This window comes from Microcaecilia unicolor, chromosome 1 (genome assembly GCF_901765095.1).
Source record: "Microcaecilia unicolor chromosome 1, aMicUni1.1, whole genome shotgun sequence".
Classification (NCBI taxonomy): Eukaryota; Metazoa; Chordata; class Amphibia; order Gymnophiona; family Siphonopidae; genus Microcaecilia; species Microcaecilia unicolor.
The window spans coordinates 624497758-624511851 of NC_044031.1; the positions used below are offsets into that span (position 1 = coordinate 624497758).

General features: G+C 44.2%; 1 protein-coding gene across 2 annotated transcripts in view; it reads right to left on the reverse strand.

Moving 5' to 3' along the window:
- The window catches only part of LOC115481404 (fucolectin-5-like), a 31445-nt gene that overhangs the window by 4569 nt on the left and 12782 nt on the right, over positions 1-14094 (reverse strand). For both annotated transcript variants that reach the window (XM_030220500.1, XM_030220493.1), the window contains exons 2-3: positions 13445-13575; positions 7015-7288 (exon numbers count right to left, since the gene is read on the reverse strand). In XM_030220500.1, coding sequence (XP_030076360.1) covers positions 7015-7288; positions 13445-13529 — 359 coding nt within the window. In that variant the 5' untranslated portion in view covers positions 13530-13575. The remainder of the gene's footprint in view (positions 1-7014; positions 7289-13444; positions 13576-14094) is intronic.

Sequence of the window (14094 nt, forward strand, 5' to 3'; positions counted from 1 at the left end):
AGAGGTTGACTGGCTGAGGTCAAGAGAGATGAGAGAGAAGGAGGCAGACTGGCTGTAGGCTTCTATGAAGGCACATATATAATTTACAGGTTTTTTTCAATCTGCTATAATTCAGTTACCTAAGAGACCTATATCTGTGTACTGAAGGCTGCACTGTTTAATTATTTTTTTTGCTACTTTATTTTTTGGCGTTAAATAATTTTTGCTTTGCATACTTCTACCATTCTCTGCCCTCAGATCACTCTGCTGTGATCTGTATAGTGCCTTGATTATATCCTCAGACTGAGACAGCTAAGGGAAATAACCAAGTAACTGCCACATTTATCCACATATTTCAAATATCTTTGACTTTATTGGAATGAACATTTTATACCACAGTAAAAATATTCACCAAATAATGCCATGGAGATTGTTTTCACATTTTTAATGCTGAAAAAAGAAAACCACTTCTTAACCTCCACAGGATCATCATTAAACAAAACAAATCCTAATGACATCTGAATTTTTAAGGGAGGATTGTGAAAAATTACAAGCGGACCTTACGAGACTGGGAGACTGGGCGTCTAAATGACAGATGACGTTTAATGTGAGCAAGTGCAAAGTGATGCATGTGGGAAAGAGGAACCCAAATTATAGCTATGTCATGCAAGGCTCCACGTTAGGAGTCACGGACCAAGAAAGGGATCTAGGTGTCATCGTTGATGATATGTTGAAACCTTCTGCTCAGTATGCTGCTGCGGCTAAGAAAGCAAATAGAATGTTAGGTATTATTAGGAAAGGAATGGAAAACAAAAATGAGGATGTTATAATACCTTTGTATCGCTCCATGGTGCGACCGCACCTCGAATATTGTGTTCAATTCCGGTCGCCACATCTCAAAAAAGATATAGTGGAATTAGAAAAGGTGCAGAGAAGGACGACGAAAATGATAAAGGGGATGGGACGACTTCCCTATGAGGAAAGGTTAAAGCGGCTAGGGCTCTTCAGCTTGGAGAAAAGGCGGCTGAGGGGAAATATGATAGAGGTCTATAAAATAATGAGTGGTGTGGAACAGGTGGATGTGAAGCGTCTGTTCACGCTTTCCAAAAATACTAGGACTAGGGGGCATGCGATGAAGCTACAATGTAGTAAATTTAAAATGAATCGGAGAAAATCTTTCTTCACTCAACGTGTAATTAAGCTCTGGAATTCGTTGCCAGAGAATGTGGTAAAGGCGGTTAGCTTAGCGGAGTTTAAAAACTGTTTGGACGGCTTCCTAAAGGAAAAGTCCATAGACCGTTATTAAATGGACTTGGGAAAATCCACTATTTCTGGGATAAGCAGTATAAAATGTTCTGTACATTTTTGGGATCTTGCCGGGTATTTGTGACCTGGATTGGCCACTGTTGAAAACAGGATGCTGGGCTCGATGGACCTTTGGTCTTTCCCAGTATGGCAATACTTATGTACTTATATATCTTGGACTCTTAACAGCATGCATTGTGCCTTTATCCAAAAAAGGGGTTAATTCACCAAGCAAAAGCTCCAACCTGGCTGCTGCTTTTGCAAATATGGCTTTATCAACAATCTGTTGTGCCTCCTTTCAAATAAACTCCTGGGACCAAACTCAAACATCATGGATTCCCTAGAGAGACATCCTTAGGATCAACAGCAACAAGAAGAGCAGCACACTATACTGTGTTTCCCCGAAAATAGGGCATCCCCATAAAATAAGACTTACCGAGGTTTTTGGTGCCCTTGGAAAATATAAGGCCTCCCCCGAAAGTAAGGCCTAGCAAAGTTTTTCTTTTACCGGTAAGTAGGGTCGCCCCCCCACCCGAGATCGCCGGGCCCCCCCTCCGTCGCTCCGAAACTAACCCCCCACCCGAGGTCGCCCCCCCACCCGAGATGGCGCCCCCACCCGAAGTCGCCGGACACCACCCCCCTCCGTCGCTCCGAAACTAACCTGAACTTAAGCCTCCTTTCACTTTCCTTCCAGTTCGCAGCAAGCAGCAGCAGCAGGAGGGCAGGCCACTCCTTCCTTCTGTGCCCCGCCCTCGCCTGACGTAACGTAACGTCAGGTGAGGGTGGGGCACGGAAGGAAGGAGAGGCCTGCCCTGCTGCTCCTGCGAACTGGAAGGAAAGTGAAAGGAGGCTTAAGTTCAGGTTAGTTTCGGAGTGACGGAGGGGGTGGGGTCCGGTGACTTCGGGTGGGAGCGCCATCTCGGGTGGGGGGGAGCGCCATCTCGGGTGGGGGGGCGACCTCGGGGGGGGGGGTTACCAGTAGTTGCAGGAGCGACGGAGGGAAGGTGAGCGGGCCAACCGTGTTTCCCCGAAATACTAAGACCTACCTGAAAGTAAGACCTAGCGCCTTTTTGGGCGCAAAAATTAATATAAGACAGTGTCTTATATTCAGGGAAACATGGTATATATCCAAATTATATTTTGGATATATATGAATCCAGCCTTCCCCATTTAGCCTGATAGACCAGGGAACATTTTAGTCTTTTTGCCACTGTATTTCTTGGCAACACAAACACTGTTCCACCATATCCAAGATGGTATTGCTATTACCAATTAACAATCACAAGCTTCAAAGTAATTGTTAGTAAAACAGACTGAAGGTCCATCAAGCCCAGTATCCTGTTTCCAACAGTGGCCAATCCAGATCACAAGTACCTGACAAGATCCCAAAACAGTAAAACAGATTTTATGTTGCTCATCTTAGAAATAAGCGGCATCTTAATAATAGAATATGGACTTTTGTTTTAGGAAACTGTACAAACCTTTTTAAAATCCTGCTAAGCTAACTGCTTTTACCATATTCTCTGGCAAGAATTTCAGATTACATGTTAAAAGACTTAATAAAGAGACCAGGGAGAGGTATTTAAAGCTGCCCCGTGGTCACAGAAACTAACTAGGTTCAGGAGTACTGTTAGTAGTTTGCTCATGGATCACCATTCACTCAGAGGACATAAATTGATTATCACAAATACTTCTCATTAGCAAATGTCTTAATGCTTCATATAGTATAAGTTGTAAATAGTTCAATAAACGATTTCAAATTTCAGCCAGCCTTGTTTACAGTAGGTTTTTTTAATTTCCAGGGGAGGGGGGAGAAGGAGGGAAATACCACCTGCTAACACTTTTCTTCTCCCGGTGGAGGCACCAGGTGCTAATCATTCCAGGTCCTAACGGTGTGTGCTTGAGGGAGACTCCAGCCACATCAGGTCTAGACCCAGGGATGCCCACAGGGGAGTGTAATATTATAGTAACATAGTAACATAGCAGATGACGGCAGAAAAAGACCTGCACGGTCCACCCAGTCTGCCCGACAAGATAAACTTGATTTGTACCTGTCTTTTTCAGGGCACAGACCGTATAAGTCTGCCCAGCACTATCCCCACCTCCCAACCACCAGCCCTGCCTCCCACCACCTGCTCTGGCACAGACCGTATAAGTCTGCCCAGCACTATCCCCACCTCCCAACCACCAGCCCTGCCTCCCACCACACAGGCACATAAGGAAGCCAGGTCTAAGCTGCTCTCAGTCCAGAAGAGGTGCAGTGAGAGAACTTCCAGAAAAGGAGAGAACTTGATCACTAAGTACTTGCTGGTAAATTGCTTCAAATTGCTTAACTTACAGTTAAGTAGGTAACCTCAGTTTCCTTTTTTAAGTTATTCTGCTTATTTAGCAAAGGCAGTCCAGGGAGTAGTTTTTCAGCATTGATGATAAATATAAAGCAAACATGCTAAACAGAGGAAAATCTTGGAGAAGGACTGTGGTTGGCTTCCACGCGAACATCTGGGAATGGAGTGGATACTGCACTGTTTATGGAAGAAAGAGTTTAAAAACAGCTGAAGAATCTGAAGGTGGACAAAGCTATGGGGCCAGATGGGATCCCAAGATACTGAAGGAGCTGAGAGAGGTCCTAGCGGGACCTCATAAAGATTTATTTAATAGATCTGTAGAGACAGGAGAGGTTCCATGGGATTGGAGACAAGCGGATGTGGTTCCTCTTCACAAAAGTGAAGACAGGGAAGAATTGGCAAACTACAGACCGGTAAGTCTCACGTTGGTGGTAGGAAAAATAATGCAGTCGCTGCTGAAAGAAAGGATAGTTAACTTTCTAGAAGCCAAGTGCAAAGTGATCCATGTGGGAAAGAGGAACCCAAACTATAGCTACATGATGCAAGGTTTTACATTAGGAGACACCGCCCAGGAAAAGGATCTAGGTGTCATCATTGATGATATGTTGAAACCCTATGTTCAGTGTGGGGTGGCGGCTAAGAAAGCAACTAGAATGTTAGGAATTATTAGGAAAGGAATAGAAAACAAAAATGAGAATATTATAGTGCCTTTATATCACTCCATGGTGTGACCGCACCTCAAATACTGTGGGCAATTCTGGTCACAGCATCTCAAAAAAGACATAGCAGAATTAGAAAAAGTACAGAGAAGGGCGACGAAAATGATAAAGGGGATGGGACGACTTCCCTATGCGGAAAGGCTAAATCAGCTAGGGCTTTTCAGCTTCTTCCTCTATAACATCAGCAAAATTCACCCCTTCCTCTCTGAGCACACCACTCAAACTCTCATCCACTCTCTCATTACCTCTCGCCTTGACTACTGCAACCTACTCCTCACCGGCCTCCCACTTAACCATCTATCTCCCCTTCAATCCGTTCAGAACTCTGCAGCGCGTCTTATCTTCCGCCTTGACCGATATGCTCATATCACCCCTCTCCTCAAGTCACTTCACTGGCTTCCGATCAGGTACCACATACAGTTCAAGCTTCTCCTACTAACCTACAAATGCACGCGATCTGCAGCCCCTCAATACCTCTCTACCCTCATCTCCCCTTACACTCCTACCCGTAACCTCCGCTCACAGGACAAATCCCTCCTCTCAGTACCCTTCTCCACCACCGCCAACTCCAGGCTCCGCCCTTTCTGCCTCGCCTCACCCTATGCTTGGAATAAACTCCCTGAGCCCATTCGCCAAGCCCCCTCCCTGCCCATCTTCAAATCCTTGCTCAAAGCCCACCTCTTCAATGTTGCCTTCAGCACCTAACCATCCGCACCACCATTTAGGAAATCTAGACTGGCCCAATTTGATTGACTGCACTTTTTGTCCTTTAGATTGTAAGCTCCTTTGAGCAGGGACTGTCCTTCTTTGTTAAATTGTACAGCGCTGCGTAACCCGGGCAGCGCTTTAGAAATGTTAAGTAGTAGTAGTAGTTGGAGTTATGTCCAATAAAAAAGGTATCATCTTATTTTCTTTTCCATGTTTTATTTTGTTTGATTTCAGCTTGGAGAAGAGATGGCTGAGGGGAGATATGATAGAGGTCTATAAAATACTGAGTGGAGGGTGTAGGAGTATTTCCCTGTGTGTCTCACCTTGCGGGCCTTGGCCTGTATAATCCTATGACAGCAAAATGGAGGCTGTACACTCTGACCCACACATCTCTGTGTCAGCAAGAAACAGCTTTGCAGCTTGTGGAAAATTACAGCAGAAGCTCAACACCAAGGACATGCTGTGGGCAAAGCAGGCCCCCTTATCTCCCTGAGAGGCTGGCTCCAGCAAGGCGGGTGAGAAACAGAAAATGCATACCAAAATGTAACAACTTGAAGGTCAAGAACAATGGACTGTTCTTGCCACGCAGTGAGCGGAGGAAGATCCAGTTTGGTTCCTGCAGCCACCGGACCAAGAGGTACGGGGAGAGTGGGAACAAAGAAAGATTCGGAAGCCTTGGAAGAAGGTGGAGGTGAAAAGAAGACCAGTGAGACCTAATAAGGTCCACCAACTGATGAACTGTGTATCTGGAGGAAAGTATCGTGGTTCAGCTGTACCTGCCCTGCGTGACCTGTGACCTCCTTATCTGCTGCAGAGTTCCCTTCCAGCTGCGACTGAGACTCGCTGTGATTCCAGCTTGAGTCTGTGAGGTGTCCCGTGCCAGCTCCCGAGAGACACGACCCTGAGGTCTAAGCCTGGTGAGAAACACGGTGATTCATTTCCTACTAGTCGGGGCTAGTTAGTGGTATTTACCTGAGCAGAAGGCTGGTGCCGTCATTCTTGTGATCAGGAGAAGTTGCTAATAACTGTACTACCTCGTAACATAGTGTGACTGATCAGTGGTGTAATTTTACCTGGTAACCAGTAAGAATTAGTGTTTAGTAGTGTGACGTATGAGTGTAATTTTTATCAGTCAGTAATTTTGTAATCAGCCAAAGCTTGCAGAATTCTATTTTGTATACCTTAGCTCTATTTTCTTACCTGACATACTATAATAAATCTAATATATATATCTCAGCCTACAGTCTCAGCTACAGTTCTTTCTAACGGAAGTATTTGGCTAGGTTCCAAGGTTCCCACCCCTAGACCTAATTCAGGATTATTTGCTTGCAGATAGTTCTGCTTAGGGGAACCTGGACACAGGTAATTTATTATCTGTGATTTATCCTACAAGGGGAAAGGGTAGACGTGAATTATTTGTTTCCTCATTCCAAAAATACAAGGACTAGGGGACACGCAATGAAGCTACTAAGTAATAAATTTGAAACAAATAGGAGAATATATTTCTTCACTCGATGTGTAACTAAATTCTGGAATTCATTGCCAGAGAATGTGGTAAAAGCAGTTAGCTTAGCTGCATTTGAAAAAGGTTTGGATAATTTCCTGAAAGAAAAGTCCATAAGCCATTATTAAGATGGACTTGGAAAATCCACTGCTTATTTCTAAGACAAGCAGAATATTGCCAGGTACTGGGCTTGATGGACCTTTGGTCTGACCCAATATGGCAAGGCTTATGTTCTTATGACACTCTGTAATATTATTGTATAAATTGTTTTATTTGTATATTTCACCCTAAAAACTGGGATAAGCAAGTGAAAATGAAAAAGTCTTAAGCCTCTTCCTAAATTCTTCTGTATTTGTATTCATGCTTTCTTTCTATAGTCTTACAGGCAGATAGTAATCAGATTGCTTGTTAGCCTAAAAGGTGAACATTTGGTTGACCAATGTCAGTGACTTACACAGGATTGTTGTTGTCTGAACGGTTTCCGATACGGATCTGTGCCCCCCACAGAAGATTTATGCAGCAGTCACTCGGGTTCACCAACACGACAGATCTGATTTTCCAGGTTCGCTGTAGATCCAGCCGCCACCAGGGATTGCTTTCCTTAGTTGTGCAACTGCAGAAACCTTTGTAGTAATAGGTGGATCGAATCCCATCATTGGCTAACCTTGGAAAGTCTTTCAAATACAAGGAGCTCTGAGTGGCTACTCCAGTAGATGCTATGTTCTTCTCTGAAAGCCAAATAGAAAAGATCTGAACTGTAATGTATTACACGTTATGAAATAGATATTACTGTTGTCACGGTTGGTGTTGCTATGGATTTCCTACAATAACTTGCACCAAATCAGGGAATTTAACATTAAAATATTTTTATTGTGTTATTGATAATTAAAGGTAGAAATTCTTTAGCAAATTTTCTCACAAAACTGGACAATTGCAGCACTTCCAAGTCTGCTCAACGTTGTGTGACAGTAACCTTCTTCTAACTTGTGGGACCAGGTACCTCCAGCATTGATGAGATAAACGTACTGCACCTATTTCCTCAAACAAATCAGTAACAAAGAACTCTGTCTCCCTGATGTATGCAATTCTTTATGTGCCTTTGCAATTTGGACATCAAACTTTTCTACATTCACTGTTTTCAGAGAAAACTTTTTGTCACTAACTAACCCAGGAAAAACAAATTAAATTAAGTCTCCCTATCTGTTTCCCACCCAAGTTTGTTTTGGTTTTTTTTCCCCCTTATGTAACCCGAGTCTCACCAATCATCTCAGTTTTGACCAACCCAGGGCCAAAAAAGAAACTTTTTACCACTCCTCGCACACAGTTCAGTCTTTCTCACTCGAACTTGGGCTGTAGATGTTAAGCTGGGCTTTATCCTGAGTATTCTCGAACAGTCTGGGAGTAGGTTCTTCACTTTCTGGGGCAATACTTCTGAACATCTGATTGTGAGTAAACTTATTTATTCAATAAAGAAATTTTCAGAAAATAAAGAGGCTTCAGGTGTGTGCTGGCGTGCCGAGGTTATACTTCTAGGATATTAAGGCTTTACAGATATTAAGCTTTAAAAGGCCTTGGCACCCCTCTCTTCCAAGGGTCCTGGCAGGGGTGAAGACAACCAAAGACCTTGTGCATTCCTCATCCATGACATTTATCAACTCTGAATCCTCCCTATACTATCACTCAATAACAAAAAACATTTCCCTCTGCAGCTTATCCAGGAAGCCACCCTCTTTGGGCTGGATCCTATACCTTCCACAACTCAGAACTCTCCCCTCAGAGACTCTGGAGAGCTCTCTCATGATGGCATTTAATAATCTCTGCTATAATGGGGAATTACACAAGTACTTTTTCTCACTCCCTCTCTTATTCAAGTTCCACTTACACCATTTTTTTTAACAGACAGCTTAGGACAAATTAAAGAGCACTGACTGCAACCCTCTCTAACGGCATTAAATGTACTAATAGCTGACCACTTGTCCAGGAACTCATAAGGGTTCCCAATTAGAGAGAGTTTCTCTCTCTCAGACTCAGCATAAGCAGTTTTACTCCCCAAGCTCTAACTGCCTGCTTCAATCAACGGTCTTCTGGCAAAGTGTTTCAAACTTCTACTTTCCCTGAGGAACGTTTACACAAGAGCACCCCTAACATGGTGTTCGCTCTTATCAAGCAATCCTTCCTGACATACCAAAGTCAGTCTCTTATTTTGGTTTTCCACTTTAAAAGTACTCTCAATCACACACTCTATAAATAGCTCTTATCTCAATGATTTTTAAACCAAATCATGAATTTTCCTGCATTTTGAGACAGTCAGACAGGGACCACTTGTTACAGCCAACTGCCGAAACTGGCAGTTTAAAACTTTAATGTCCCAGTGCTGCTGCTGGTGTGTGACAGGCAAGAGGTAGCGCACGCTCTCCCCTCACTGCAATCATGCTGCCTGCCCCAACTCTCCTCAGCAATTTCTAGTCCACACTCCATACACACAAACAAAACCTCAGCTAAATACCTTGCTCCTTTTTCCTCATTTCTACTACTACTACTACTACTACTACTATTTATCATTTCTAAAGCACTACTAGATATACGCAGCGCTGTACATTTGAACATGAAGAGACAGTCCCTGCTCGACAGAGCTTACAATCTAATTAGGACAGAGACAGACAAACAGGACAAACAAGAGATAAGGGAATATTAAAGTGAGGATGATAAAATAAGGGTTCAGAACAAGTGAATAAGGGTTAGGAGTTAAAAGCAGCATCAAAAAGTTGGGCTTTTAGCTTAGATTTGAAGACGGCCAGAGATGGAGCTTGGCGTACCGGCTCAGGAAGTCTATTCCAGGCATATGGTGCAGCAAGATAAAAGGAACGGAGTCTGGAGTTAGCAGTGGAGGAGAAGGGTGCAGATAAGAGAGATTTACCCAGTGAAAGGAGTTCCCGGGGAGGAATGTAGGGAGAGATGAGAGTGGAGACGTACTGAGGAGCTGCAGAGTGAATGCACTTACAGGTCAATAAGGGGAGTTTGAACTGTGGAAATGGATAGGAAGCCAGTGAAGTGACTTGAGGGCTAATATGAGCATAACGAACTGGCGGAATATTAGTCATGCAGCAGAAGTTTGAACAGATTGAAGAGGAGAGAGAGGGCTAAGTGGGAGACCTGTGAGAAGCAAGTTGCAATAGTCTAAGCAAGAGGTGATAAGAGTGTGGATGAGGGTTCTGGTAGTGTGCTCAGAAAGGAAAGGGCAAATTTTGGTGATATTATAGAGAAAGAAACGACAGATTTTAGCAGTCTGCTGAATATGTGCAGAGAATGAGAGGGAGGACTCAAAGATGACCCCAAGGTTACGAGCTGATGAGACAGGAAGGATGAGAGTGTTATCCACAGAAATAGAGAATGGGGGAGGAGGAGGGGTTGGTTTAGGGGGAAAGATAAGAAGCTCAGTCTTGGTCATGTTTAGTTTCAGATGGCGCTGAGACATCCAGGCAGCAATGTCAGACAGGCAGGCTGATACTTTGGCGTGGATTTCGGCTGAGATTTCTGGTGTGGAGAGGTAGATCTGGGAGTCATCAGCGTAAAGATGATACCGAAAACCATGGGATGAGATCAGAGTACCAAGGGAAGAAGTATAAATGGAGAAAAGAAGAGGTCCAAGGACAGATCCCTGAGGTACACCAAATGACAGTGGGATAGAAGTAGAGGAGGATCCACTAGAGTATACACTAAAGATACGCTGGGAGAGATAAGAAGAAAACCAGAAAAGAACAGAGCCCTGAAATCCAAGTGAGGACAGCGTAGCAAGGAGTAGGCTGTGATCCACAGTGTCAAAAGCAGCAGATAGATCGAGAAGGATGAGGACAGAATAGAGACCTTTGGATCTCTGTCCCAGCGCTGTCATATCAGAGTGTGTTTCTTTTGCACAGCTCTGCTAAATGTGAGCTGGTCCTGTGGCACAGCCAGAATGCCAGATGCATGCCCCTGGCCTCTCTTCCTCTTCTGCCCAACTCTGAGTTTGGGGCCGCTCTTAAAATCTTCAGGAGAGGACTTCCCAGGCCTCTCTCCCACTACTGTAAACCTTTCTCAAGCCTCTTTTCACTCTCCCTGCACATCTCCCAATTCCCAGTTGGGAGGCCATGCTGGCTATGGCCTCCTGGTCACCTCCTTACATGCCTCGATCTTCAAGCATGCCTGGTAGCAATTGTTAAGGCCCAAAGCACAGTCCTGGATTTTCCTGACACCTGTTCTGGCCTTTAAAGCAATGCACTTATGCACACTCTGCTCCCACTGGCCATCCTGCAGCTCCTGAGTGTCCACTACTAATTATTTCTATAGCACTACTAGACATATGCAGCACTGTACACATTATATGCAGGTACTTTCTCTGTCCTTAGAGGGCTCACAAATCTAAGTTTTTTGTACCTGGGGTAATGGAGGATTAAATAACTTGCCCAAGATCACAAGGAGCTGAAGTGGGAATTGAACCCCAGTTGCCAGGATCAAAACCTACTGCACTAACCATTAGGCCACTCCTTCACTCCCGAGCCCTGGACAGCCCTCCTCCTGGCTGTCTATCAACCAGACCCCACTGATCTCAAAGCAGAATTCCTCCAATACATCAGGAACCAGGTAAGCCTATCAATATTATTTTTTCACTCTGGCATCCCTTTTAAAACACTTTTTTAAACTCCTGCTCCAGACCCTCTTTTCTTTTCTTTTTTAACTTAACCTACTGCTTACAGTAATAGTGTAGAATAATTTGTAGTTGTCTGATATTTTTCATCCTCATTAGCTCTGTAGCAAGGGCATAGCCAGACATCCAATTCTGGGTGGGCCTGAGCCCAAAGTGGATGGGTATAACAGCCCTACCCCCCCCCCCCCCCCCCCCAGCATCTCCCATCCCTCACAGACAATCAGGTCTCTCAAGTCCACTCCCCCCCTCCCCATGGTACCTTTTAAAGCTTTTGGTTCTTTGCAGGCAGCGAGCAACGACTTATACCTCTGCTCATACTAGCCCGAGCCTCTCTTTGATCTGGTTCCACCTACGCAGAAACAGGAAATTGTGTCAGAGAGAGGCTCAGGGCCAGTCACTGCTCGCTGCCAGCAAAGAACTGAAGGCTTTAAGGAGGGGGGATGGGGAGTGGATTTGAGAGACCTGATCATCTGCAGGGGAGGAGAGGGGAGGGAAAGATGCCGGGAGTCTTGAGCTGGTGGGGTTTGGTGATCCCTACCAGCCACATCACATCTGTGCCACTGGTGGGTGTGCTTGAGCCCACTGTGGTTGGGCCACCACTGCCCTGTAGTCATGTCATTATTAAGCGTGGGAACACTGCTGTGGAATGCAATCAAGAACCTAAGATGGGGGCAGAAAAGAATTGAAGTAAATGGCACTACATACTACTAACATAGTAAATGGTGACACAAAAGAACCAATTGATCCTTTCTCCCTCCCATTATATATCCCTGATTTCCCCTTTTTCTCTCAAGTTTGTATATCTTCAGTGTGTAACCCTTTTTCTAGGACACTTGCACCTCTACAAGTGTTTTAAGCTCTTCTTTGTGGGCTCATTTTGCAGGTCCTGTATCATTTTTGTAATTTTTCTGAATCACTTCTAATAGGAGCCAACTTTTCAAAATTATTGGGGGTGCCTAGCCCAATGTAAATAACCCCTCCCTGGACACATACAAGGAATTTTCTTAATATTGGGGGTGCTCAAGCACCCACAGCACCCACAGAGCTGGCTCCTATGCTTCTAACCTTTAATCTCCTCACAAAATAAGTACAAAATAAGTACCTGAATATATATAAACCGCTTTGAATGTAGTTGCAAAAACCTCAGAAAGGCGGTATATCAAGTCCCATTTCCCTTTCCCTCACAAATGTTTGAACTCTGGAAATAAAACCATAGTCAAGGTTTGGGTATCACTAACAGAGGCGCTAGCTTTTGTTTTTTCCAGTGCTTCTGGGAAGGTGAGCAACCTGCAGAGGAACTAAGGTTTACCCCAGTAGCAGGCATAGAGCCCTGAAGAAACATATCAGTGTGCACTTTCTCCTGGGAATTTATTCAGACACATTGGTAGTGCACTTTCTCCTGGGAATTTATTCAGACACATTGGTAGAAGATGGCTGAGAGAAGCGGTGTCATCTGCAGGAAAAATACCACACTGGGATGTTGGTTGGTTGGTGTGTTGAAAACTATAACCACGAGTGGACAAGTGCCATAGGTTGGTGTGTTGAGCCATGGAGAGCACAGAGTGCCTGAATTCCAGAGATGAAAAAAGCTTGGGTGAAGTACCAGTTTATAAGACTTGCTGAACAATACTGATTATAGTCCTTATTTTGGAACCACCCCCATGTGTAAATGGCAATATTTACATGGTGGGGAAGCTCAGTATATTTAGAAGACCAAGAAGCATGAGTGAGGGAGTGTCCTAGGCAGGGCTGCAATAATGACATGCATTTCCCTATTTCACAAAGGGAATCTATGTCTGTATTGAGAAATACAGATGTCGGTATTTATTCCAAGGCAAGTCTAAGTGCATTCTATAGACGCAGCTGTAAATATCAACATCTGGGGCACCCTGATCTCCTTCTCTCCCCATGATAAGTCTCTGCCTGCCTCATAGGCATTATCCCCCCTCTAATCAAGCCCCCCCCATGGCAGCTCATCCCCAGTGCCAGCATCAGCAGCCCCCTGTCCAGGTGGCAGCCGTCTCCCATGGCACAGCCTACCGATCAATCTTCTACTAATGGCAGCTCTTCCCCTCCCCGAAGGAAGCACTCCCCATATATGGCAGCCTGACTCCTAGTGGTAATACTGCATGCAACTTAACAACTTTGAATAATTTTCTGTCATCTGCAAGACTGATAATAAGACTTCTCAGCAACTTACCGCCGGGCCGAGGACTGCAGTCAGAATCTGCTTCAATCCCTCTATAAACCCCGATCCCAAGCAAAAGGATGAGAGGAAAGTGCATCCTAGCAAATGCTGAAGGACTCTGGAGAATAAATTGCACTGAAGACCTGGAACAAATCACATCACAGGCCTAATATGAGAATTAAACAGTAGCAAATCTGACCAGGAATCTATGAGAACCACTGCTCTAATAGAGGGAAAGGCAAGGTTTGTTCACCTCCACCTCTCCCAGGGAAACTGAATCCAGGACAAGTGGTAAATGTAAATGGTCATCTGTGTGGCTGAGGACACTTTTTTTTAATTAGCAATCTAAATGAAGAAAAAAGAAACAAATCTAATTTACATTTTCCCAAAATAGAAAAGAAAATGGCATTTGCAAAAAGTCCAGATTAATGAAAGGCTTGGATCTTAATCAGGAAAATATAATAATAATAATCATCATCATCTGTTTCTGTTTCTGTTGCAGCATCTTGAATTAGGATGTTATATCGGTTTAATGTTTGGTTGGGGGGGAATTTTTTTTTCTTCCCCTTTATTTCATTTTCTATTTTTAGGTTTCTCTGCAAATGTTATGCTTCTTTGGTCAAGAATAAATATTTTTTGACCCTGCACAGCTGGAGAAGCTC